At 44.2% G+C, this 27,746-nt stretch overlaps 1 protein-coding gene across 1 annotated transcript; it reads left to right on the plus strand.

Moving 5' to 3' along the window:
* The first annotated feature begins 1,300 nt into the window (after positions 1-1,300).
* LOC131265956 (sensory neuron membrane protein 2) lies at positions 1,301-27,685 on the plus strand. The gene is made up of 9 exons (XM_058268269.1): positions 1,301-1,501; positions 16,350-16,507; positions 16,591-16,738; positions 17,412-17,546; positions 19,775-20,029; positions 20,106-20,335; positions 20,407-20,606; positions 26,991-27,109; positions 27,205-27,685. The coding sequence occupies exons 1-9, from the start codon at positions 1,391-1,393 to the stop codon at positions 27,577-27,579; spliced, it is 1,731 nt and encodes a 576-aa protein (XP_058124252.1). The 5' UTR covers positions 1,301-1,390; the 3' UTR covers positions 27,580-27,685.
* The last annotated feature ends 61 nt before the right edge of the window (positions 27,686-27,746 follow it).

Genomic DNA, 27,746 nt, shown 5'->3' on the forward strand with positions numbered 1-27,746 from the left:
TGAGGCACCTTCGTACATGTTTTAAGCGTTAGAGCCCCGCTACACGACCCGAAAACTCAAAAACTTCTCGGCGAGAAGAGGGGAACAACCGAGAAGTTTACGTCAAAAACTTTTCAGCTCCGTGAGCTGAAAACTGCACCCGAGAAGTTTTTGGCAGCTAACCGAAAACTCAAATGCGTCAGAAGAAGAAGACGAAAAAGAAATAAATGTAAACATAACAAATCTCAAAAACAAAATAAACGAACATATGGTGATAAATTTACGTGTTTCTTTTGTAGTTACGGTTAGTTAATATTTTGTTATTTTATAGCTAGAATATCAATTATAAATTCACTATAGATCAGGGGTTCGCAAAGTCCGGCCCACCAACTGATTCCAAAATCTAAAAGTTTCAAAAAGTTTAATGATAAAGATTAAAATATTTTATTCTACCACTTTTTATGTAACTTGAGAACATCAAAATCTTCCTTCTTCATGCGAAGAAAGTTAATTATAGTTTCATTTGCTTGCTCTGCTACAGTATTGTCCAGCAAACGGTTGCCATCTTCTTGCCTCCGCACAATACGCCTGTTGCGTTGTTGCAAGTTTTGGGTACTCAACTCGATGACCCGCGATAGGGTAGTTAGCCACACTTCAACAGATTATCCATCTTTTACTTTTTGTGTGAATTGAAATAAGATCTTGTTTGCTTTGAAGGAAGATTTTTGAGTTAACTGAAAAATCAAAAACAAAAACCTCGTTGCGCCGCAAAGTTTTGAGTTTGCGGCTCGTGTAGCGTGGCTCACAGAATTGGTACCACAAAACGCGGCTACACGAACCGAGAAGATTTTGACGTAAACTTATACGGTTTTTGAGTTCTCGGTTGGAGTTTTCGGTTCGTGTAGCGGCCCGGTTAGATTCAGGTTTATTTTACTCAGTGTGCCCTTTTTTACCTCTCGTGGAGGCTGCGATAGTCGCCCGCGGAGAGGGTGGCCACATTACATTTTGTTTTAATCTGGTTTATATTTGTTTTTTACCTTCTGCTCCTTCTTCCCTTCGATTTCCCGCCCGGTTCCACGCGTCGTCCTTCGCGGTGGCACGTGATCGCGCGAAAGTGTTGAAAGTGCCAGCCCGGGCCAGATGGAGCAAAGCCCCCCAAGTGCGACTGGAGTGTGAGTGAGTAAAAGAAATAGGAGTAAAAAAAAAGAAAACAACCACAAGTCAGCAGTTTTCAACGGGAGGTGGTAAATCAACAACAAAAGTTCGACATTCGACCGCCGACGCGCGGAGATTGCGGATCGTGAAAACCGTCGGATTCGCCATCGAGAGTGTGTGTGTGTGTGAGTGTGTGTGGGGTTTGGTGCAGTAAACGGTGTCACGGTGCCGTCGGTGCGCCGCCATCGGTCCTAAGATGGTGCAATGCACTCTGATCTGGGCCGGCATCGGTGCCGTCATGGCCGTATCCGGCGCCTTGCTCGGTTGGGTCGTTTTTCCACGTGCCGTACACGAGAAAATCATTGAGGTGAGTGTGTGGGTTGGTGGTTTGATTTCGTGGTAACAACGGGGGATAGTGAGGGTGTTATGTTTGTTGTTTAGAGGAATCTCAACGCTAACTTCATTTCCGGCCACATCCGAAGATGACCGCAAACATTTCCTGCGAGGGAAAGTGTCAGCGTTTCATTTTCGCTACTTCCATGGATTATTATTTTATTATCGTCATTTCAAATGAAGTCCAAATGTGCAATCGATGCAATTATGACCGTGAGGCTGACGATGTCGCTATGGCGTTGTTTCCTGTTTCATTTGTGAGGAAATTACTCACACCGCTTGCAAGGAATGCATCACAAAGACTATTTTTTCATTTTTTGAGCTCTGTTTTAAATGCCTAGAAAAGAAAAATAAAACAACTTGTATGCCTTACCCTTTTTATGGTACAACGTTGTTTTTAACGTAACGTTATGCTTTTTTGTAAATATTATTAATACACTGACTGTTTAAGCGTCACACATAGCGTTCTTTCTTTTGAATTAATTTAAAATTTGCTATTGTTGATTAGAATTAGTCTTACACTTTTGATAAAGCATAAATAAATGTAAGTCAAAATGTAATACTTTGGTTAAAAGTATAGTTTACATCTCTATCCTGTATTACAGTTTACCTTTGTAGTGAAATGTTTTCAAGCGATCGAATTATTCTTCGAAAGCAATCGAAAGTATTCTGATGTGCTGCAATGTTTCAAACCAAAACTAAAATTTAACACAAGGAAAATGTATCTTTCCTTATGGTTTAAGCACAGTTTTATAATATTTTAAAATAAATCAATACTTCATGAACATACTTTATTCTCTTTGAGTGTTCTGAGTTATTTAGAAACTTTTAATAAAACAAGCATTTACTTCAGTTATTGTACAAATATTTGGCATACAATAAAAGGCAGAAAATGTTAACAATATGATAATGTTGTTCAGTTAGCACAATTTCAGCATAACATTTAGCAAAAGTTATAAATTTGAACATTTTTAATGATTTTTATACATCACGTGTTATGGATAATAAAAACTCCAATTTTGAACGTGAACTAATTCAAAACAAGATTGACTGCGAGTAAAAACCTCATTCCGGAGAAGATTGTTCGTTTAAAACAACATTCACCACATTGTTTATTTGTCGAATTTTAAAACCAACGGATTTTTTCAAACCTGTCTAACCAATTTCTCTTTCGTCTTCCCCACTTATCAAAACCCAAATTTGCATCCACTCATCGATTGTTTTTTCGTTTTGGACCAAATATTCGACGTGGAGTTTCCGAAAGGAGAAATCGTTGGGCGCGACACATTCTTCTTCTACAGGGATCGACCCTCGCCACACTGGAAAGCCTGGAAACTCGCATCGGCTTTTGGGCTCAGCTGCGCCCAATTCCTAACCGCGAGACAGCGTCCCGAAACGATGATTGAATGCTAATTTGCATCGCCAACATTAACGATGTTGATCGTCACCGGCAAGCACGGCGTTATTATGCACGGTCCTTGGTTCGATGGATTCGATGTTTCGCCTCATGTTGGAATGTATTAGCTTTCCTCCCGGTGGCTTATGAATTGTTTGGTTGAAGCTACAAAAAAATACCATTATGAATTCGATGTTGGAATAAAAAGATAATGGTATTTGATAATGGTACCGTCCCGTTGGGTGGTTTTAAATTCATTCTGCGCCCATTTACTGCACGCCGCCCCCCTCTCATTCCTGCACGTGACACTCTCTTCTTCAGGGGGAGGGCGTCGGAAAAATTCGTTGTAACCTCGCCCGGGGACACGTTCTGAACTTCCTGCATTTGTTTTCATGCGTTTGATAAACATAGCCCGTGGGTGTTGGAAAGGTCCGCTGGCCTTGGCGGGCTCCAGTTCTGCCGTATCAGGCACATGCGATCTATTTTTCTACACTGGTTTTTTTTAATCGCTTCAGTTCCCCGAGGCTCACGTACATCGACGTAAACGTGATTTATTGGGCCGACTTCCAAACGGAGTTCCCGAGATCTCGGTTTGATCTATTTAAACTGGTCGAGCGACGGCTTGTGGTGATGCTCCACGTCAGCTCCGTTTATTAACATGGTGTATGCGTGGCTAATGAACCGTTCCGTACCAACACGAAGATCATAGATTAAAGTCACCACTGTCAACGCGTGTCCACGTTAGCTCCCGATGCGGTCAGTTGGATTTTAAAATCTCGTCCCAAAATGCCCGTTGTGATGCACCGGTCCGAATAAACATCGACCTGCTAATGATGCCCCTGTCGAAGAGCCCCATCTTCCCGACCTTTTTTGGGACGTCCTGAGGTTTCAAAGTCGGAGTAGGTCCATTATCGGAGGTTACATAATCGGTCAACCATAGGAAGAGCCACATAAAACGGAGGATGAGAATCAATTCGATGTCTCCGTGGACACGATGTTCCAAATATCATCGTGATATTTAACTCGTGCGTTGTCGTCACCGATGTCCAACCAAGTCGCTAGCAGAGGTAGGCCGGGGAAGAGCTTCCGAGCTTTTTCATGCCTGCTTGAAGAGGGTTTCGTTTTTCGGCTGCTTTCAACTTCTACAAAAAAAATACACGCACACACAAGCAAGTATACATGACTCCACGATGGCACTTACGAGGGGATACTTAAGGAGGACGTGCAGCAATCGTGCGCGTCCCGAAGAGGGCTTGCGTAACGCAGCCACCCGATCGTGCGGTCAATATTCAATTATTACATCAATGACTTGCGCACGGACTGGCCGGAGAGTTTGGCGAAGCAAATCTTTGGTAATTTGGGGAACGGCGATGCCGAGTGCCGAACAGTGCATGACTTGCCCGCGCGTTGCGTATATTTCTGCACGGTCCGATTTTTTAATACACCTAAGACACAAGTCACGGTTTGTTATATGAACTAAATTCTTTTTTGTACATTTTTATCTTTACAGAAACTCTAGTTGCAAGGGGTAGAAAATTAATACCCTTAAAGTGTGACATTTTGCACTATCATCACGGAAGTGTAGCGTTCCCTGGTGAACTAACTGGTTTGGTGTTGAACATCGACTGGCCTATAAGGAGTTATGTTTAAACCACACATAATTCTTCTTTCGACTTCTATTTGCTTTGCATTTGCCTTTCTATGTTCACAAACTAAATGACGCCACAGCAACCGCGATCTTAGCAAACAAACACTCCAAACCAAATAAAATTGTTAGTACTTTGAATTGTGTTTGCGATAACAACAAAAAACCTTCGTGTTCTATCGCAAGAGGGAGTTTTTTTCCTCCATCTTCCCCGAGTTCTTGTAACGTAACTTCTGTTAGCGCAATTCTTCCCTCCATTGTCGATCGCAGGGAATGATTCATCTGACCAAGATGATCTTCCACCCGTCCGGTGCCCGACAGCGAGTCTAATTCATTCGCACCATGTTCTGGAAGTGGAAGTTCACGGGAAGTTATTTGCCCTCCTGATTTCACATTGACGTCATCAAGCGTGTGTGTGTGTGGTTTAGAAGTTGTGCTTCTAAAACGCCCTCCACCCTTAACCTCGCCCTTGAACCACAGCCTCCCTGATCTAGCGCCGTTCGCATCGTACCTTTCGAGGAACAAATCGCACGACAGTCAGTGTCCGGATTCACGGAAAGTTATTTACCCGATGGCGCACACACCGGTGTCATATGTTCATACAATTGTTTCTTGTGTGAAAATGGTTTGCGCGTTGAACAATTATAACTTCTCTCAACCTCCGATGGCCCTTCCACTACCTACCGTCCGCTGGTTCACCATTACCTGCCATTCCGGTGAGTAATGGAGAATGATCTTCGACATGGCGAAGTTCCTCTCGAAGTCGAAGGGACAATTCGCAATGCCATCATAGATCGAGCCGACGCATTGTTAGATGATTTGGTACTATTTGTTGCGTACTTCCGTTGTGGTTCGGGTGAAAAAATCTTCCATTTGTTGTAGAGAGTTGTCAAAGTAACTGAATGATACTTAACCAAAAGAATCGGCTTTTTCCCTCGGAAGCAATTCATCCTCAAATGGACGTGGTGTTTTTTCCAGTTTCCAAGTAAAAATCCCCTTTACAAATCGGTAAGCAATTTAATTGATTTCTACGAGCTTGCGGCTAGGAAACCAGGCAAGAGGGTAGGAAGTTCAAGTTCAGTGTTGTCGATGTCACATTGAATTGCAGATTGCCTCCTACGCGCAAAAACCTAAGCAAACCTAACCGGATCACGGTCTTGACCCGTTTTTTCCGATTCCTTTCTAACGCCGCCCTGTTCGCGCGAGCGGTGTGCGGTGAAGCATGTGACAAGGATATTGCTGAGCTAAGTCGCAGCCGCTTACGCATGAATGTCATATGGCGTTTCGCGTAAATGCAGAGAGATCTGAGAAATGACACTAATTAATGGTTGACTTAGTTCGTCCGCTTCCAAAGGTATGTGGCCTCGGACGCAACCTTCAGTGTAAGACGACGTCGTTGCAACCATATGGAGGATGTCGCTTTTTTGTCGTCCGGGCTCTGTTCTATTTGAGTAGCTTTATGCCGTAGTTACTTCCTGATCTTTGATAGCATAATCGTCTTCTAGGAAGCAACTGAGAGATGGAAGACGGTGGATCGAAAAAATGCTCAAATAAAGAGTTAATTGGTACCAAATAGAAAAACAGCTGTAGCTCTATTTGCAAGTGGTTTATGGTTGCACAAACTGGAATATCCATTTTACAAGTATTATATTTCTAACCAAACAAATGAAGCAATAATACACCAATACAATACACATTGTAGCGATGGTATAACAGATCGATCGATCATGCTCGAGGCTAAATGTTAATCCATCAGATGGTTTCTTCTTTCCTATGATCACTTAACCTACTTAAACAACATACATCCCTTCTATGCAGCATTTTGAAGCCAATCCATGTACGTTCCATATAATCCCAAGTAAAATAAAATAACATCCGATGATCTCCACCCCAAACCGAAAAGGGGACATTGACCTACTCGAGACCCCAAAAACTCGTGCGCCCATATTTTCACACTTTGTCTTACATTCGCCGCATCGCACCCCGCAACGCACGGTGAATCATCTTTTGTAAATTTTCTCCCGTTAAATAATGTGCTCATAATTTGCAAGCCGTGCATCGTGAACGCGGAGTTTGAAGCAACTGTTTTTCTTTCTTGTTACCCTGTTCCTGTTTGCTAGGTGCGGTCAATTGCCGATGCCGCTATTTCTCCCAACAAAGGCGCCCTTGATCGGAAAAGAGCAACCGATCGCGAACGGCCAAATGATGTTCCATAATTCCGGAAGGCTGTTTGAGGCGAATGAAGGAGATTTGAAAACTGAGGCACGTACGCAATAATGCGGATATCAATCAGCGTTATTAGCGTCTGCATTGGGTGATTTGTTTTCCGAGATCGATAGACTGTTGTTCATTTATCACCATTGCAGTGGACGTTCGTTTTTCATTTTATCTTCCTCATGACGGAAGATAAATAAATGATCCGGAATATTTTTTTTTGAAGCACTTCATGCAATCCTACTCATATATTTAGAAAATTTTATGAAAGTGCATTTTAATTCTACTTTTACAATCATAATTTGTTGATAGGTTTGACAATCGCGCCAGTGTATCTCCCAATTTAAACAAAAGACTTCAACGCCATACCAGCATTGTTTTGCAAGACACGAACCCTTCTATTATTTCGGATACAGACAGCTTTCTACTTCCATTCGCGGTTTGGGGAAGACTGTGATGTGTTGTTTTTTCTCTTTCATACTCTCTATGCTCCCTCATGCCTTACCTTCACTTTTCAATCACAATGTCTGCATCACGATGACGAGTTTGGCGTAGACTCCGTCGATTGCTCGATCGCTCAAAGAGTTTGCAAAAAGGAAAGGAAAAGTTGTTCTGCCACTACCTTCTCTGGGGTATTTGCATGTGTGTTTCATGTTTAAAAAAAATACCCTACAGTACTTACCCAAAGAAGTTGTACTTGTGATTGTGTAGCATAGCTTTTCGCGCGTACCGTCACCTCGTCCGAAAGAGTTCGTTGGAGTAAAATTGAAAGTGAATAAATTTAACACGGCTATTCTGGGCGAACCGAAGAACTTGACGGTCATGAAAATTATCCGCTCAGATAATCATTGCATAACTCCTACCGGACGGATCGACTTGTTTGTGAAGTTCAATCAACCAGTGCTCTAATCATTTGCAAGACTTGCCGGACTGGTCAAACGGGTTGAAACACGATCTCTATCAGTAAACTCCCATCAGTGTTTACCAACATATTTCCCCACCCCCCATTCGAACGCTCGATTTCATGCTGCACATAAAAATTCATTCTTTCAAATGCCAAAGATGTCCAGCGTGTAAGATTCAACAATAAATCAGCGTTTTGCAAACAGTACATCGAGCTCGTTGCGTCAGTATGCTGCCCCCGCCGGGAGGTAGTATCGTCGTGTACAATCTCTCTTCGCGTCTCGTCAAAAGAGTCTGTCCCGGAATCATCAACTACATTGCGATACCTTGGTTTCCCATCCCATTCGACCGTTTTCCATGCAAACGACGGTCGTTTCGCGTAGCTGAAAGTATTTTCCCAGCTCATCAGAAGAAAGAACCGTACGGTAATCTTTGACGGCTGCGTTCGCTGGCACACTCCATGCAGTTCCACAATTGACTATTAAAATGTCGTTTGTTTCCAGTTTGTACAGTTTTGTACGAAACCGAAAAAAAATAATGTGAACTGGGATAAATGTAAACAAAAGCCAATTAATGGCTACAAATGAAGCGCGCGCTCTCCGTAATAAAGGTCATGCGTTATCCTTCGTCAAGGACTGAGGATCAAATTTATTAAAAGATCGTGTCACCGAATCCCTTCCGACCATTCCCATTAGCTTGCGTGCGTGCATAAAATGGACACTCCGGGGTGTGTGTGTTGCCGCCAACGACAAGCGCAAGCAACAAATAGGCGGCACGCACATAAACTTGAAGCTGCTGAGCTTGCACAATGCTCGTACCGTCCTCACGGTTTATGTTTATTTTCCCCGTCCGGTAGCCTGCGGTGGGTCGATTGTTTTCCAGTTAGTTTGTTTTACAATTCCTTCCTTTTTTTCTTGCTTTCTGTTTGCTCCTCTGTCGGTGACGTGCTGTGGTGCTCGCTTTTTTACGATTATTTCCAGCACATTGGTGGTAAATTTCATTCGACTGTTTTCTCCGTGCCGCAAGTGCAGCCGAGTGGGCTTCTTTCGGGCGGTCGGCCAACAATTGCAAAGCGCACACCCTCGACCGCCGTCCGATGATCGAAGAAGAGCGCGAATTGTGGCGGCGACGTGCGTGTTATTGGCTTCGATCGGCGACACGTTCGGCGGCTGCCCGCAAAACCTTGACCGTTTTGACAAACGACGAATATCAATCGGGGTTTTCTTTTCCAGCCCATCGCGGGGACGGGCCCAATTCGGGCGGCAAACTATGCCAACCGGCTTCCCCGAAGGCGATCGTTGGAGGGTGTGTGTCAGTTGCTTGCATCTTTATCACTTTCCTTAAGAAACCATTGTTTTTTTTAAATAATTTTATTTTTTATGATATAATATTATTTATATAGCATCGAAAACTATAGCTGTCAATCATCGAACACAGAAATCTTTTAACCAAAACTAATGTATCATGAGCATGGCTGTAAATCACTTTCGCTGCCAACGGAAACGAGCTTAGCAACATATTAAAACCTTTAATTCAACCTTCTACCTGTAGCCAACATTTGGGGAATGATGAAACCACACACCGTTCCAAGCGGTTGTAGAAAAGCGATGATCGAATAAATTAAGTGACAGTTGTGACACATGGGTTTGTCGTGTCGAATTCCTACCACCTGCCCGAAGAGAGATTATAAGAAAATAAAAAAGAAAGTCGCTCTCAATCCGGATACTGCATTTGCTGGCAGGATTGAAACGATCGGCTACATTTTTTTCCAATCTACAAATAAAGCAGTTCTACATATCCTGTTTGAAGCCGTGACTAGAGTCAATTTACGAAAGGCATCACAATTAAGTGGGTTACATTACGGCCCTGGGAGCTAAATATTCCATTTAAGCTAAGTGTTCATTGAATAAATAGCAAGAAATTACCTTTTACTGCCATTGTCTACTCAGAACGCCTGGTGATTTTTTTTTCTCACATTGATCAGATTTAGATGACGCTGGCGATAAGTAACGTTTTCTAGTGCATTGTGTGCCGTGTAGAGAATATTTTCTAGAAGCGATTTATAAACAGTGCATGATGTAATATCCACTGTCTGGTGAAACGCGCAACAAAAACACATGGAATTATTTGGTACAATTCCGGATCCCCATTGTCAAACACTTGATTGATGATACAACCAAAAACAGTCTCCAATTACAAGTTGTATTTTTTGTCACCCTAAAACCGATAGACCGTAGATATTTTCGATTGGATTCGAGAAAGCAGTAGTTCCAGTCGCGTAAGAAAATTCATGGAACATTGAGCGTTTTATCTCCACCGTAACCGGTGCCTATGTCGAAACCCTGTATACAAAATCTCTTACGTTCCGCTGAACCGCGAGAAGATAGAAAACAGGTAACTTTCTAACAAACTGCAACTCAATTCGTCAATTCGCTGCGGTATGATTTCCCCGTAGGACCGCTAGGTGTCCGTGGCTTAATTCCGGGAGTGAACCGGACCGAGGGCCTTCCGTCGGCACGCCTGTCACGTGAGGCTATGCAAAGGAAAAGTGGTCAATTTTCCTGCAAACCTATTGGTAAACAGCTTTCCCACCTGTGCCGATGGCGCTGAAAGCATACTCTCACTGTGGCGCAATTATTCGCGATCCGTTTGTTCAATCGGCCCTCGGCAAAGACCAGGGTTGCCATCGTCGAAGGCCGGATGTAAAACCAGATGCGGCCGAGCAGCACATTGAACCCTTTCCGAACTAACACTTCCTTTCAGCGGCGTCTTCAGTCTTTTGCAATCTATCGTGAGGCTCTCAAAATAAACCACTTCCACAAGTTGCAACACTTCCTTCATCCCATAGGCAACCGATAGTTTCAGTCAACCTGAAGCCTCTAATCAACACATTGCATTTCTCACCCTATAATTTTAGACATCCGTCCAGGAGACTATTTGAACCTTGAAAAAATCAACAAACTAGCTGTGTGAACCTTAACTGGCAGTAGCACATAAAAATACTTACCTGCCATTCGAGGGTTTGGCGTTGCCGCAATGCTTTACAAGGGTCTTTGTGATGACCTAATCGTCCGGAAACCACATTTCCAAATCGGAAATATTTTTTATATTATCCATCGCTATTTCGCAGTGCGCATCAGTGAAATTTACAGCAGATAATGAGTAATGAATAAATCTCTTACAAAACTTTTTAATGCCGCGATTGCAATTGCTAAAAGCTGCAGTTGCTATAGTGCAGTTTTCGAACATTAACCATCCACCTTCGAGTTTTTGAAAGTTGTTTTTTGAACTTGTTTTCGGGCTGATCTGCGGAAGAAAGGAAGAATTCCTTTTTTGAAAGTGATAATACGATGGATTTTTTGAAGTAGTATTTGGCGAACTCTTTTTGCCCTATCCCAAAACTTGATGTCATTGAACTCAGATTGGTGAACAAATATTTACCATTCCCCATCGTCAAGGTTACACTCTACCGTCAACGTGTAAATTGAAGATGTCTTCTTTCACATCTTTTCCGTATTATATCTGGTCTTTCCATATTTTTTTTCCATAATCTTCCTCTTATTACACACCGAAAACCACAAGTCATCAATCGAAGCATATTTATGCTATTTATGAAACCACCCGCACATGTCGCCAGAAGCGATCAGATCGATCCCGTCAATTACCAACGCAAATAACATTATTTTACCACTGCAACACGCTATGTAAATATCAATCCAACAGTCTGTAGATAGAAATCCTGTTGAAGAGTGGGTATCCACATCGCGCTAATAAATAAATAATGCACGTGGTCGCGACGACCCAATCCCATACGAACGGTTATTTCGAATGAGTTTCGAGCTAGCGCGAGCTCAGAATCGCGCCTAAATGTAGGCAACAATCGCTTTTCGAAATACCTTATTCTTCTAGCAAGTTTTTGTGATTGCGTTTTCTCGATCATCGAGCCCTGTCTTGTTGAAGGGTTTAGATCAGGGGTCGCCAAACTCCATTCAAATTGTACTACTTTGAAAACATTAAATCAATGTTTAAGTTATCCGACACGCGCTTTCTGCTTCCTTTCAATCATCTGGCAATCAATCATGTTTTTAGGAAATGGATACCGACTCCTGGTTTAGATTGATTTGTAGAAGAACATATAAAGACTCATAAAATGTTAAATTTCTAATCAAACACGCATCAACGAAAAATAAATAAACAAATACGTACCAAAGACAAACGTCAATTTTTATTCCACATTTACGTTACTGATTTCAACATCACGTGTCAAACACCTGTTAAGTAACATGAATTTGTTCGATTAGTCTGCTGCTTATGCCTTGACGCTCTTCATAAGATCGATGTGATAGTTCATATAGTTATCCAACGTTATACAGGTGAACGTCGATTATCCGGGGGTGTCGGGACCGAGAGGTCCCCGGATAACCGAATTCCACGGATAATCGAACATATACTAAAATCCGTTTATAATACCTGGTTTGAGTCTCGGCTAGTTCACTTTTGACCAGTTCCAGTTAGTTGATTAATCATAAAAAATGTTTGAATTATTTTCCTATGGTATTTTTATTGCTATTTTCGATCAGAGAAAATTTATTTGACACATTATTGCTACAAAATGTTGTGAACCAACCTAATATTCATGGAAACATTTAAGCCCGGTTGTGCAGTTGTCAGTTGCAAGACCCCCGGATAATCCGCCCTCCGGTTAATCCGGCCCCGGATAATCGACGTCCGACTGTAGTTCGAACTGCGAATCTGATTATCAATCGAATTGATCCAGTAGATTCGATCCTCGACACAAAGCCGATTTAGGCCATGCACTCCGGAGCTGCTATTCATGTTGCAAAATTGTCTTCCGTTGATCGTCACGTTATTACTCTTTCATTACCGACTAGCAGGATCATGTACTATGGTGTAGCATAAATCCTGACACGATCAACACATGTATGTTTTCCTCAGTTTCAATGAGATTAAATCGACCAACGTTCACTAATATATGATCAGCACGCACCAAACCAAAGTAGTTCAAACGATAGGCAGCTGAAATGAAAGTTGGTTTTGCTTTAGTTCCTTCACAGTCCCGCCAGGTCAAGAATATGGCTCAAAAAAATTATCACACTGTTTTTCTTTGTATTTTTGTATAGTTTTTGGTCTAAAATCGAAGAAAAAAGTATATTTTCCTAACAAACTTAGGATTGTGTTGATTAAATTTTGGTAAGTTTACTTATGTTCCATCATCGATTTGTATCAAATAAGAGAATAAAAATTTACAAACACATAAGATCGTGTTTTCGAAGCAGGTGCACTCCTAATAATCGCCGCGCAACGAAGATAGAAACAAAACGTGTGACAAAAAACTGCCCGAGTCTGACTCAGGCAAAACTGTGAAGGGGTTAGGTATCGATTTATTTTCTACCAGTAACTGTCACAGACTCACCCGAGAGGCTTTGTGGATAGACGAGAAAAGAGATTGTTTTAGCGTTGCCTGTGCTTTTATATCCTTGCCCCTTTTTTGTGAGTACCCCGCGTGGGTTCTCATGGAAACGCAAGAATGTTCTTTCGGATGCTGTTTTGAGTCCTGCAGTCCGTATCTGGACCAAACGCACGATAAGTTTGCGCAGCGATCGGTTTTGAACCATTCGTTTACCTAGCAAAGATACCGCTACAAACCGAAAGTAAAAATAGATTTCTATAATCTTAAGATAGTTGAAAAGGGGGTCAATTGTAGAAATTCGACTGAACAATGAAGACGAATGTAAACGGATAATGGTTAGATCAATTCCATGGCATATCCCGAAAGATTCGAAACCTTTTGAAATATTCCGCGTAACTTATGCATTAAAAAATTAACTGACTTTTACCTGCGAAAGGAAAAAAACTATACGATAATTGAATGAAGTAAATTTTTATGCCAAGTTCGGTGCTGCTTTATTGTGGCATCAACAATCCTTCAAATATTCCATTTTGTGCAGCGGCATTCAGCACGAGTAAATTTTCTACTGTTTCTAACACTTTTCACAACGCCAAAACGATTGACTATAAGCGGACTTATTGTAATATAAGATAATGTAAATGAAACAACATCTAGAATTTATTACAAAACGCAAGTTGCAAAAGATTCTTCGTCATCGTTGAAGATGGTTCTAACCACGCCCTTGTCACAAGGTTGATGAAAACATTTAACAAATATTACTAATACTATGCTAACTCTTATAATTAAAATAAATTAGTAGCACAATTTCCATAACACTTTTTATTCCTCAGCAAAGCCGTTGAATAACAATACATTTTTTTCGATATTTGCTTCCATGTAATTGATTTCATTTTCCATTTTCCAATTTCTCCGTCATGGATCGAAGCTTGCAGATCAAGTAACATCTGAGCAAACATGTCCGTTGGTACATAACTTACCAGTACCAGTAAGGATACTATTCGCACTCACAATATTTCCTTCACAGACGACTATAAGGTTGCCTTGAAGATTATGGTAAATCACTGCGTGCCACGGCCAGAATCCTTCCGCGGTTCATGATCTGCATATTCTTTGTTTCGGTAACTTTTCGTTCACCACATTTTCGATGCATGGTTTGACCACAGAAAACAACGGAAAATAAAACGATTAATACTGAAAGCGCACGCTGAAAGCTTTTTTTTTTTGTTAAAGCTTTTTTGAATGTAATTCAATGGTCGAACGTCTTTAAATGAATGACAAAAGCCTGCTAAAACCCAGGGTTCGTTAGCAAAAGACTGGTATGTTCCGTTGCGCTCAACAACTATCTCGGGTCAGCATTCGATGATAAGAAGAATGGGTTAGCCAAAAATGTTTTTTGTTTGTGTTCTGAAATTGACAGAAAGAAGAGAAAAAAAATGACAGGTCTGTAAAAATCTACAACATAAAAACAACATAAAAAAACCCAACATCCAACAACTGAGTATTCTTGCAAGCAATGTTCATTCTGTATAATCAAACTTGTATCAATGTAAGACCAAAGCGAGTTGTGGTCGACGGCGACGATCGTTAGCCTTCAGATGTAAGAAATAATCCACAAAATAAATCATATTATTCTACACCTAATGGGCCAACAAAAAGAAGGATATTGCTCAATTGAAGTTTTTTCTCGTGTATAACACTATCTTAGTATTTTCAACGGGTTTTGCTTTTTATTGCTTATTTGAAAATATCGCTTTATTACTTTGCTATCTGCAAAAGAAATGTTCTCATTCTGATATGCTCTCTTGCTTTCGTGTGAATTGAATAATATTCATATTTATTTGATTTTCAGTTTCTGGTTCAGTAAAATCTTTTTCTGTTTCAAAGAGCTTTTGTTTTTATCTTTTTCAATATTTTGTAATTTTCTTTCATGTGGTATACGGCCCTTTTTTGTTTATACAATAATGATGATGATGATGACGATGATTAGTGTAAATAATTTAATAAAACATTAAACTTTTGTGTTGAATATACTTACAAAACCCCGTACAAGCTTTCATTCAGAAATTGGTTCGAAAATATAGCATTACAACTTACAACTAATTCACGTGTATAATACGACCCCTATTCGGCTATTCGAATCAATTATCGTGGATTAAAAAGATGTTCTTTAACAAGCAAAAATATAGTACATTCTGTATGAGCTAGCGCAATACACCAGCTTTCTTATCAATGTTCTGAAACAGAAGTGAGAATGTTGTTTACAGAACTGCAGTAAATTGTTTAATTATGATTGTATATTATTACCTTTACCCACCTCAACGGCGTGGGTTCGAATCCCAACCGAGACCGGACTCTCCCCTGTGCGAGTAGACTGGCTATCCACGTACGCACAGGGTAATAAGTCTCATAAGCCTTCAACGGGACAGGCATGATCAACAAGGTCGTTACGCCAAGAAGAAGAAGATTATTACATCAAAAACACGTTGAAAAGTCTCAACATATATTTTATATTATAGAAGGGAGTATATAAGCCAGTCAGGTCGTAAACGTTTCAAATTACCGACCATGTTTCTTCATTTGTCAGGAAAGCAGAGTTGGTGTGTAAACCTGAAACCGCCCCCTCGATGGTTGAGGGTGATGCCCAACAAATAAAATTATGGAAAAACGCTGTCCGATGTTCCGATAGAAGCTTCATACGCGTCATTCCTGGCAGATGCTTATCACACACGACATGAGAGTGAAAAGACTATCGACGCATCACTATCAGTGCAACCTCCGTCACGCGACCTTTAATCGCACACAAGAAAGTGGAAATGATCAGGGAGTTCTACTGCACCTAATCCTTGTTTTGTGAGCATACAATTTTACTTGCATGTAAATACACACGAGGGACGATGTGAAAGTGCGTGTGATCAAATCTACCGAAACAATGAATTTGATGACGATAAAGCGATAAAGCTCATCGAGGAGGGAAACGGTTTAATTGGACACAGTCACGAACAACTCTCATTTACTGCCCTGATTGTCGTCGGGAGTGGAGAAAGTAAGCCCGCATATCTAGAGCAAGGACATTCGTACACATCCATGCTTCGTAAAGGGGCGCACAAGGACTGGAATTTTCTGAATTGGTTCCCTTGACCTCAAATTAACTATGCGTAGTAGACGCCGTACGATGATGGAGTAATTTTCTCATTTCCTACCATTTCTTTCCACAAATGTTTCTCTCTCCACAGAACACAGAGCTGCGCCAAGGAACGGATCAATACAAGCGGTGGGAGGCACTGCCGCAACCGTTAGACTTTAAGGTCTACATCTTCAACGTCACCAACCCGTACGAGGTGATGCAAGGCCGGCGGCCGAAAGTGGTGGAAGTGGGTCCGTACGTCTATTTGTAAGTAGATCTGTCCTATGGATTTCCTTCGCGTTGAATGTTAAGGTTAGGACGCGGGCTTACGCATCGATTGCCACTTCCAGCCAGTACCGTCAAAAGGATAACATTCGGTTCAGCCGAGACCGTTCCAAGGTTTACTACAGTCAGCAGCAAATGTACGTGTTCGACCCGGAATCGTCCTACCCGCTGACGGAGAACGATGAGCTGACGGTGTTGAACATGCATATGAACGTAAGTTCGGATAGCAAGCAAACGGGGAAAGCTTTTTTCTTTCAACTAATAAACCGTGGTCCACTCTGTCTTCTTCTCTAGAGGCAATTGAACTAACCGAACCGTGGAGCCTCCACCTGAGGAGGCTCACTGTAAAAAGCAAGATAAATCTGTACAATGTTCCTTTCCCCTTTCCGGTAACCCAAACTACCACCACGGATTACTTTTACAGCCAAACAACCCGAAACAACAAGAAAAAACACCTACACCACGTCACACACAAAATAATCGGATTTACTGAAATCCTTACCTCGACTTGGGGAGTAACCATTGACTTTTGGGGAAAGTACAACAAGTAGAACACACATTAATCCTCATCCCAACAAAACAAAAAACCCAAGCCCCAACACTAGTACACCTTGCAGCTTGATTTCTTCACGAGTTAAAAAAGGTACACATACGGATTTACACACTTCGGGTCTTCTTAAGCGAGTTTCTTAAGGAAGCGTTTCTCCGTTGACAAATCGACGTTTCGTACATTTAAAAATTGAAATATAATCTTACTTTCTCCATTCGTCTTATTCGCGGTCTTTATCCCATCAAATCTCTACCTCCTATTTTTCTTCTTCTTCTCCATCTATCTCCACATCCTCGGCCACTTCTGACTCTTGTTGTGTCTCTTTTCTGTTTTCAGAGCATTTTACAAATTATCGATAACCAAGCAAAGGAAACGATCACCAATTTTCGATCGGACGTGAACAATACACTCGAAAAGATTCCCGTAGTTAGAGTCATTAAACGGATCATCGAGCGCACCACGCCGATCCAAGTAATGCCCACGTTTTGTGTTATTTCTGCCATTACCTACCGGATGCATCATCCCGTGCATTTGTGCATTCGTCCCGTACCGCCCTCAGTTGCGCCCTTCACTATTTTCGCTACTCATACTGCATACTGTTTTCATTGAAAGAAGGGAGAGATAGAGAGAAAGAGAGTGAGAGAGAAAAAGCGAATAGATCTGAAGGAAAGGATTCAGTTTTCTTCTTTTTGATTTATTTACTTTCTACCTTGGCAATTGGCTGCGATGCATTGCGTTACTCTCTTGCGTTAGTAGATCATACTGTGTTATTAATCCTTCCGTTTGGCTTTGTTTTAGTATTTTTTTTTAATGTGTTTTTCTAAAATAATTACTTCAAGTAAAGGAATTGGTACGATTATTAAATCGAGTACAGAGACTTTAGACAGCTCACGGGTCTTACCACCAAAGTTACCATCGTTAACACGTCTCTAGGACAATTGTTTATTATCTTTTTTATTTACCTACTCTCTTGGTTGCAGTTTCTGGAGTTTGGTTTTTCCATCCTCGCTCTTTTCTCTACTACCTGTTTTCGTATTTCATTGTCTCTTCTCTTCAGCCATCACAACTCTCTTTTCATTTTCATCTTTCATCGACAACCAAGATCATCGGTGCATTGGTGAAGCACAGCATCTTAGTTGTTTCGCAATACGGGCTGTAATTGTTTATTTTTGTGATTGTTTTAATAACCGCTGCTGTTTGCTGTTGGTATTTTTCCCCGCTTGTGTTTATGTTTATGTGTGCCGTTTGTGTGTGTGATTTTCTGTGTGCATAATCCATGTAGGTTCGGGTGGCGGACTAATGGTTTCGGCTCTGCGGTCTTCCCTTATGCTCAGTGTGCCCCCTCCCTGTGCGGTTCCATGTAGTTGTTCGCCATCCTTATCCTTTCATCCCCATTCTTACTTCATCCGCAAATCATCGGCCACCGATTCCGATAGCCAACCGAACCGGTGCCTGCTCATAAGAAATCACACAAACGTCACCTTAGACACAAACATGCACACCCAAACCAACAGACGCAACTACGGACGCAAAACCAACCACCGACGCATGCCATGTAGCATTGAAAGTGTGGTATTTTATTTTTAGCAATCATTTTTCATCACGTCCAACACGGGCGGGCTTGTTTGGTCATCATTTTTCACCGACCGATTCTCCCCGGGAATGTTAGCTACTGTCGGATATAATAAAACAAAAAAGCCAACCGAAAACCTTCAAGTCAAGTTTAAAAATAAATTTAATAATGAACAAGCTCTTCCGCAAACATACCAGCCTTCCGAAAAGGTCGATATATCAAGCTGTTTGTGAGAGGTATTAGCTAAAAATAGTCGCTACGGGAGGAATAACTTAAAGCCGGTGAAACCGCACCGTACGCCGCACGTAACGGGGAATAAGTCGCAAAACTTGTTTGACCACCCCGAAGGTTCGTGTCTTTACCCTCTCGGCGATGCGGCATTGAAGTCGTTTGTTTGTATCGCTTTTTTACGCAGCACTGCAATAGAATTGAGGTTGCATTCTTTGATAATACTCTCCCGGGAGTGCATTATCTCACGCCGTACGATGGCGTGAATGTATTTGGACTGTATTGAGTCGTATTTGTTACCACTGAACCACTGAATAAAATTATAAAAACAATTTTAAATCGATCTCTTTTCTGAAATCATGAAGCTTATTATTTTACGTCAACACTCATCAGTGTACGAATTCCTTTTTTAAGACTTCTTCCCATCCAATACATTTCCTCATTTCCCATTCCTTACACCGAATTCCAAATACCTACGTATCCACTATCCAGTTGTTTTTTCATCTAATATAATTAACAGATATATGCAACAAAAGGGTGCTAAAGGGTTGAATAATATACTAAACGACTTAACCAACTATCATGTCATCATACTCACAGGTGCACGTGTTACATATAACATATAACAGATGTCACCGCCATCATGCTCATCTTCGCTGCCTGTTGCTCCGTTTACTACCTTCCATTTATCGTTCGGAAAATTTTTCTATATTTTTTTTTCCTGCACGCCCTCACACGTTCGTCATGCAAAATCAAATGTTCCCAATTTCCATAACAATGTCGTACCGGCACACCTTTCGCCGACTGCGCTTGTCTGACGACGGCTTGAACCAATTGAAACGGTGTCAACCGACCGACCGACGGGTGCACTTTCTCCTTCGCTTTTGCGTCACGCCAGTCGATATTGCAAATCGCCGAGGACGAGACGTACGACAGCCTGCGGTTGATCAACGCGGAGCTGAACCGCATCTTTGGCCGGCCGGACACGATGTTCCTGCGCACCACGCCCAAGCAGTTCCTGTTCGAGGGCGTCCCGTTTTGCGTGAATGTGATCGGCATCGCGAAGGCAATCTGCAAGGAGATCGAGAAGCGCAACACCAAAACCATCCGCACCATGCCGGACGGAAGCCTGCGGTTCTCCTTCTTTAGCCATGTGAGTTGGGATGGGTCTCCTGGTTCAACATCCACCGGAAGGTCACTAAAACGGGTTGATGCGGTTCTCGTTGCAGAAAAATATGACCGACGATGGTATGTTCACAATTAACACGGGCATCAAGGATCCGGCCCGGACGCAGATGATCGAGTTGTGGAACGGGCGGACGACGCTCGACGTGTGGAACAACCGGAGCAGCGGGCTGCCGTCGTCCTGTAACAAAATCCTCGGCACGGACGGATCGGGTTACCCGCCGTTCCGAACCGGCGTGGAGCGGATGACCATTTTCAGCACCGATATATGCCGGTTGGTAGCCGCCGAGCAGCATTTTAGAATGATCATTAATCGAATGCACCTTATCGTGAACCACTTGACAGGACGGTGGACATCAAGCTAACCGGTTCGTCGTCGTACGAAGGCATCCCAGCGCTGCGGTACGAGATCGACGGCAACTTTCTGCACGACATTGGCCCGGAGTATGGCAACGAGTGCTACTGCGTCAACAAGATCCCGAAGTCGATCGTCAAGAGCAACGGTTGCCTGTATCGTGGGGCGCTGGATCTGTCCAACTGTTTCGGTGAGTATAAGCCCGTCGCTCCATGCATTTTCATCCCTTACCACGGTCTATTCGTAGTCGTATCTTCTGCTAGAATCTTTCGATAGCATCTCAACAATGCACGATACAAAAACCTCAAATGGGATAAGATCTTTCTCCCACCCGGCGCCGCAACGGACCGCTTTGCTGGGCAATTGTTAAACACACTACAGCTACACTGGAAACTTACTAGCAGAAACGCAAAGCCCATTTTTGCGTCGCTGTCTGTCGAGTTTAAGGTGCTGGTTAACATGAACCGCAACGCAATTTATTGAACATAATGAAGGATTAGTTTGAATATTAGTTTTTTGCTGTTAAAAAGATATCTATCTTCTGACTGCTCTTATGCAATTGGCGAGGTAGCATTCTCTTTCGTTAGTGCCTACAATTGAACGGTATAGAGTTGCAAGAAACAGAAGCGTAACTAAATTTGAGTTACAAAGGACGGTTCAAAGGTATGGTTAACCAACAGAAAAAATATACCTTCTACTAATCATCCATCTAATTAAACATAATTCAATCCATCTCCCTACCATAATTTTTAACAATGATGCGTCATTTTTTATGGTTTTTGATTCCTCATTTCTGTTATTTTTGAGTTTTCCCACACTAGAAAGTTTAGTATATTTGCTCAATTAGTCGATATTTTTGCGAAAATGATATCACCATGCAGAAATGTTTTTCTATTTAAATGACGTTTTTGGTTTATATTTCACCCTTTCCAAAACTGCTTATAAGCGTGCATCAAGACAACTGTTTAGTGATCTATAAATGAAAGTAAAAAGAGATTAAAGCCAATAAGAACAAAAAAGTTGTTTTAAGATTTCGAAAATCTTTAAATAACATCGTTTCAATGAAAATGAAGGATCAAATTGACCTTCCTTGAGCACACTCTCACTTTGGTCAAAACTAAGCAATCATGAACGTATAATAAATATATTTTTGATCAAGTGCTATAGTTCAAGAAAGGTTTTTCCCAACCTTTTACCAAAATATTAAAAACAAAAAAATCCCATCAAATTTACCGCTCGAACGTCTCGAGTATCAAGATCGATTGTGCGTATTGGCACTATCGTCATTATCGGAGGCGTTAATGGAGGCTGCGTGTGCACGACTAATTAAGCCTGTTTCTATTTTTATCTACGAACTGGATGAAGCATCGCTCGAGGCGTGTTTAAAGGAAGGCTCGTGTGTTTTATTTAATTTTTATGGACACTACGTGTGGTGAGTAAACAGGTTTAACACGCATTAATGAACTCCCCTATGGAAACAAACGGTTTGATGTATGCCCTTACTTCATCGTCACCCTTATCGATGGTCGACATGTGGAAGCAGGTACTAAACAAATTATATCCCATCGGGATGGATCTACGAGCAAATGTTTCTCACCTGATCAGATATCGAGCTCGGTTCACGATCAAGATTCACGCAATCGACAGCGCTGACTAATGCTCATCAGGTGGACGTACATTTTCCCACACCGTTTGATGCCGCTCAATCTTTAATGCGTCTTAAAAATTAATTTTAGGGTGAAACTCAGTGAATCTCAGAGGGGGGCGGGAGGCAGAATAAAGTGCAAAACGAAACCATTGTTTATCGACGACTTTGTTTGCGCTGGAAGTTAGTAAACAGCGGGCGAGAAGGTCCGTTGACTGCGGTTGGTCAATGCAGTGTTTTAAGACGTCCGTTTATTTGCTAAAGTGCTAAAATATCAAAGGTTAAGTATTCTGATTCGCCGTCGTTACCGTAACGAAAATACGTGGGTTATGATTAAAAATAAATTTACCAAAAATTCGTAATGGTTCACCCCTTTGGTATTTCATCCTGCGAATTTCTACACATCTCGTTGTTCTTCGTAATCTTGATTGATTACGTCGTCGAAGGGAGAGTATTAAAAATCGTTTTAAAAATAATCTTGTCACCCACCATACGCGTGAGACACTAAAGTGTGCCTTTACGAGTTCCAACGATAAACAGATGAATAAACCATACACCATAAACACGGGGGAAACCCGTATCAAATCACATGACTTTGAGGTTTGGAACGGCTGGCAGATGCTTCTCAAAGTTCACCGTCTCGGCAAACAGGTGCCAACTTATGCAAATAAGTCTGCAGAATGCGCAACGGAACTGGCTCGAATACTTGGAGTGACTCAGCAACAGGGGTAGACAATTCCTGACAAGTCCATTGATTAGAATAATTTATTGGGCTTCCTAAAATTAGTCCATCTTGTAGACAGAACAATAAATGGATTAAATATGCGATCGTCGAGGGAAAATAATCCGAACCAAATATACTTTGCCGAGAACTCTTCGGTCCACTAACTTTGGCGATAAGAAATCAAGTAAATCTGGATAAACGAGTTCCACGTTTGACTCACCTCAAGAATCTTTCGAATAAATCGTGTAAGAGCTCTTGAGCCAGCAAGTATGTGGTGAGGTATTTATTTCCTATTGCTTGCCGTAACAATTGTTTACCCGCTTTGGAACCATCGATTGAAGCTACTGGCTCTGGTGGTCGTTTCAGTCGGGAAATTCTCCGCTCCAATCGTGGTCGGTGGTGTCGTTGGTGACGGCAGTGTTGCTGTCCGTTGGCGTGAGGCAAACGGTTTGAAGGTGTACACCGGCATGGCAGCGGTGATGGCGGGCCGTCGGCCAAAGTGGTTGAGATAGAAGTCGTACAAGCTGGTGGTCGAGTTGGTTGCACTGCTTGGTAGCCTAGTGGTGGATGGCAGTCGCGGTTGGGCAGTGGTGGCCGTCTTCCTTTGGAAGCTAACGGTGGTGGTGGAGGTGGTGGCGGAGGTGGCGGTGGTGGTTGGGAAGCGATCGGTTGATACCATGGTGGATCGCTTCGTTGTTGCCCTTGACCAGGGACGGAATGGAGTGGTACTTATCCGTGGCCTTGTTGGTCTGGTGGTAGTGGTGGTGGTGGTGATGGTGGTCGGTGGGGCATACGTTGGCCGCATTGTGGCGGGAACGGTGATCGGCTCCTCGAAACATCCGTCGATGTAGTGTGCCGAGCGTCCCTTGCAGTACGGCCGGTAGACGGCCCACGCATTGAACCCGTCCCCGGAAAGGCGCGTGTGTTCTTCGTGGATCGTTCGCATGCACTCCACGTCGTCGGTTAGATCGTTGTCCTCCAGGTCGGAGCAGGCGAGTCCGCACACCCATCCCTTGCCCGGCGGTGAACACCAGTAGATGTCACTGATCTGGAACAAACCATGATCCTCACTACCATCGGCGTTGAGTCGTCCAATGGCGGACACGTTGTAGTTCGATTCACGGTGCGCAATGCATACCCAGGTCGCGATCTGATCGAACGGCAGTCCGTGCCGGTAGTAGAGTTCCTGGGCCAGTTCGCAACGCTGGTACACCTTCCCTCGTGGGAGATTTTTCGGCGGTGCTTGCAAAGGTCGCCGTGTGGTCGGTGGAGTTGGCTCGAGTGCGTTTTCACCCTCCTCGAAACAACCATTGAGCAGGGACGCACTTTTACCTTTGCAGTGCGGCTCATACACCGACCACGCGTTGTATCCATCACCCGAGATGCGCTGATGTTCCTCGTGGATGTGCCGCATACATGCCAGGTCGTCGGCGAGCTCGGCATCTCGAAGTCGCTCGCAAGCGATCCCACAAACCCAACCGCGCCCGGGTGGAGAGCACCAGAACTCGTCACTTAGCTGGAACATACCGTGGTACCGAACACCGTCCGGACCGTGGCCTACGGCTGACGAGTTGAAGTTGGACTGATATTTAGCGATGCACACCCAGTTGGCCGTGTCCTCTAGCGAAAGTCCGTGACGCAGGTGAAGAAGCTGGGCAAGCTCGCACCTCTCGAACACCTTACCCGGGTTTGAAGTTCCAGCGCGTCCCGGTGGTGACGGGATGGCCGTCGGTGCAGTTATGGCAGGCCTTGGCAGGGACACGGTTGACGGTGATCCACTATCCCCAAAGCAACCTCGCGTAAACTCCAGCGACCGATCACCCTGGCAGTAGGGTTTGTAGACAGACCAGGCGTTAAATCCGTCCCCCGATAGACGCTGGTGTTCGTCATATATGATCCTCACGCATCGCACATCGTCGGTGATATCGGAGTCCTTGAGGTCGGCACAGCTTACACCACACGCCCACCCATTTCCCGGCGGCGAACACCAGTAGATGTCACTGATTTGGAACAGTCCATGATCGCCACTACCGTCCGCGTTAAGCCTCCCCTCGGCGGAAGTGTTGAAGCGACTCTCGTGGTACGCAATACACACCCACGTGGCCACCTGATCCCTGGGGAAGTGGTACTTGTGGAGCAAATCATTGGCCAACTCGCACCTATCGTACACCTTCCCGATTGACGCCGCTTTGACGCCCGGCGGTATGATTGGAGTCGTCGGTGCGACAATTCCTGGCCGCGGTCTGTTGGGCGTCGTGGGAAGTCGTTCCTCGTCGAAGCAGTTGTGCACGAAGCTCGTCTCACGCCCCTCACAGTACGGTTTATACACCGTCCAGGCATTGAACCCGTTCCCGGACAGTCTCCGGTGCTCGTCGTGGATCGTTCGCACGCACCGCACATCGTCGGTGATGTCACTGTCCCGCATAGCTTCACACGTAACCCCACACGCCTTTCCCGGCCGACGGGGATCCGTAGAGCACCAGTAGATGTCGCTGATCTGGAACAGTCCATGATCACCGCTCCCGTCGGCGTTAAGCCGACCCTCGGCCGAAGTGTTGAAGCGACTCTCGTGGTACGCAATGCACACCCAGCTGGCTATCTGGTCCTCGGGCAGCTGATGCCGGTCGCGTAACTCCCGCGCCAGTTCGCAGCGTTCGTACACCTTCCCCGGTGCTGAGGAGGCGATCAGATTGGCCGTCTTTTTCGCCTTGGCACGCTTCCGCTTGAAGTACGCCTGCACTCGCACCACCTCGTCGTCTAGACAGTGCGTAAAGGACTCCCCGGGCGGGACCTGACCCTCACCCCGGCAGGCACTCTTGTGTACTGACCAGGCCCCGAACCCGTCGCCTAGTTCGCGCGCGAACGCCGCGTGCACCTTCAGCATACACTCGATGTCATCGTCCAGCTCGTCGTCGAGCAGCTGATCGCACGAACCAAGGCCACAGATCGAACCGTACCGGGCGCACGCATACCGATCGTTGATCTGGAACATCCCGTAATACCCGGTTCCACCGAACCACTTGAAGCGCAAGTTCGCCGCCGAGCTGTTGTACGCCGATCCATGCTCCGCGATGCACAACCAATCGCCGATCTGCTCTTCCGGGACACGCTTAAGTGCCAACTCACGCGCAACTTCACACCTCGTCCACGGGTTGACGCTTCGCACGACCGTAAGCAAAACGACGATCGAGACGATCGAGCGGATTTCCATCGCGACGCAATGGCGTAATCCAAGAAGATCGAGCGAGAAACAGCAGACACACAACACGCGGCTCACTCGATGGCGTTCATGGTCACCTTTTCGCTACGTTCCGTTCCGACAACCGCTGGCGACGGCGGCGCAGCATAAACTAAACTGCATCGCGAAATTCCACCGAGTTGGAGTTGGATGGAGTACGCGATCGCGATGGCGATCGTTTGAGTGTCGTGCGAGAGCTCGAGAACGGCGGCGAACGATCAAGTCCAAGTGGTGGCTTCAAGTGATCGGGCAGGATCTTCACCACAGAGCATGAGAGGAAACGATAGTATAGGATGCTTTTGTAGCTGTTTGAGCAGTCCGCGTGACGCCATCGTCGGTGGCCAAAATCTGGGAGGGGGAGGTTTTAGAGGATCACGTTTTCTCGAGAGTCGCCCGATTCCTTACACCGTTCGCGCTCAGCATCATGATACATTGTTGAGTTTGTCGCAACATACGATCGTGGCGTTTGCCGTTCGTATCCTACTAGGTTTCATTCATCACATCTTCTTGGATGAGGTGCCTGGTCATTAATGCCACTTTAGGCACGAGTCCGTCCATTAGCGTCACGATTCCTATTGACTGAATCAAGTCGTAAAGTTGTTAGGAGGTGCCACCTGAAGATAATCTGTAACGATCTCGTGAAGCAACAAGACGCTTCCGTTATCTATCTGCCTTTTTTTGATAGCCGTGTTATCTTTTTGCTTTGATGAACCCCAAGAGAACATTGTTGTCTAGAGAATTGATCAGACGATAAGACATTTGCTGAGAAAAGTAAGTTCAAACCGGTTGTAGCATTGATTTTGAAATTTGCATACGTCCTATAGAAAGACCATAATTTTATGATGACGTTCACCATGATCTACGGCGTGGATTGTGGAGTCCGTGAATGTGACGCGTGTCGCTAGTGGTTTGTCAACGCAACGAGTGATTAATGAACCATTTTATTGACTGACTGTCTTCCCATCAGATGCACCGGTCGTGCTGACACTTCCGCACATGCTGGGTGTTGCCGAGGAGTACACGGCACTGATCGATGGCATGGACCCGGACCCGGACCGTCATCAGATCTTCGTCGATGTTGAGCCGGTAAGTGGGAAGTGGTGGTTGCTTGGTGGCAAGCCAGTGGGAGCCGTCTCGTTTGCAACTTTTTTACAACTCCGTTCGATTTCCCCTTCTCCCAGTACACCGGTACACCCTTGAATGGCGGCAAAAGGGTACAGTTCAACATGTTCCTGCGCCGGATCGATGCCATCAAGCTGACGGATCGGCTGCAGCCGACGCTGTTTCCGGTCATCTGGATCGACGAAGGAATCGCGCTGAACGAGGACATGGTGAAGCTGATCGACGACAGTCTGATGAAGGTCCTGAGCCTGCTGGACATCGTGCAGTGGGTGATGATCGGGGTGGGGCTGCTGCTGGCCGTCCTGATGCCAATCGTGTACTTCGTGAAGCGGTGCGGAGGTGATGGCAGTCGGACGGTGAGCCCGGCCGTGACAGCGACCACGAGTGCGGCCAGCCTATCGACGGCGGGTGTCACTGGCGAGCGGAACAAATGACCTTCGCTAGCGATGCTCAGTCTAGACTGATGGTAGTGTAATGGCCACCGGAAGCGGCCCCATCCGAGCGACGCGTGTTAGCGTCGCGTTCAGGAAATCATTTAACCAGGTGCCAATGAGTGGGTGTGTATGTGCAGCCACCCGGGAGAAGGGTGAAGGAGTAAGGG

Source organism: Anopheles coustani, chromosome 2, assembly GCF_943734705.1.
Source record: "Anopheles coustani chromosome 2, idAnoCousDA_361_x.2, whole genome shotgun sequence".
NCBI classification, from domain to species: Eukaryota; Metazoa; Arthropoda; class Insecta; order Diptera; family Culicidae; genus Anopheles; species Anopheles coustani.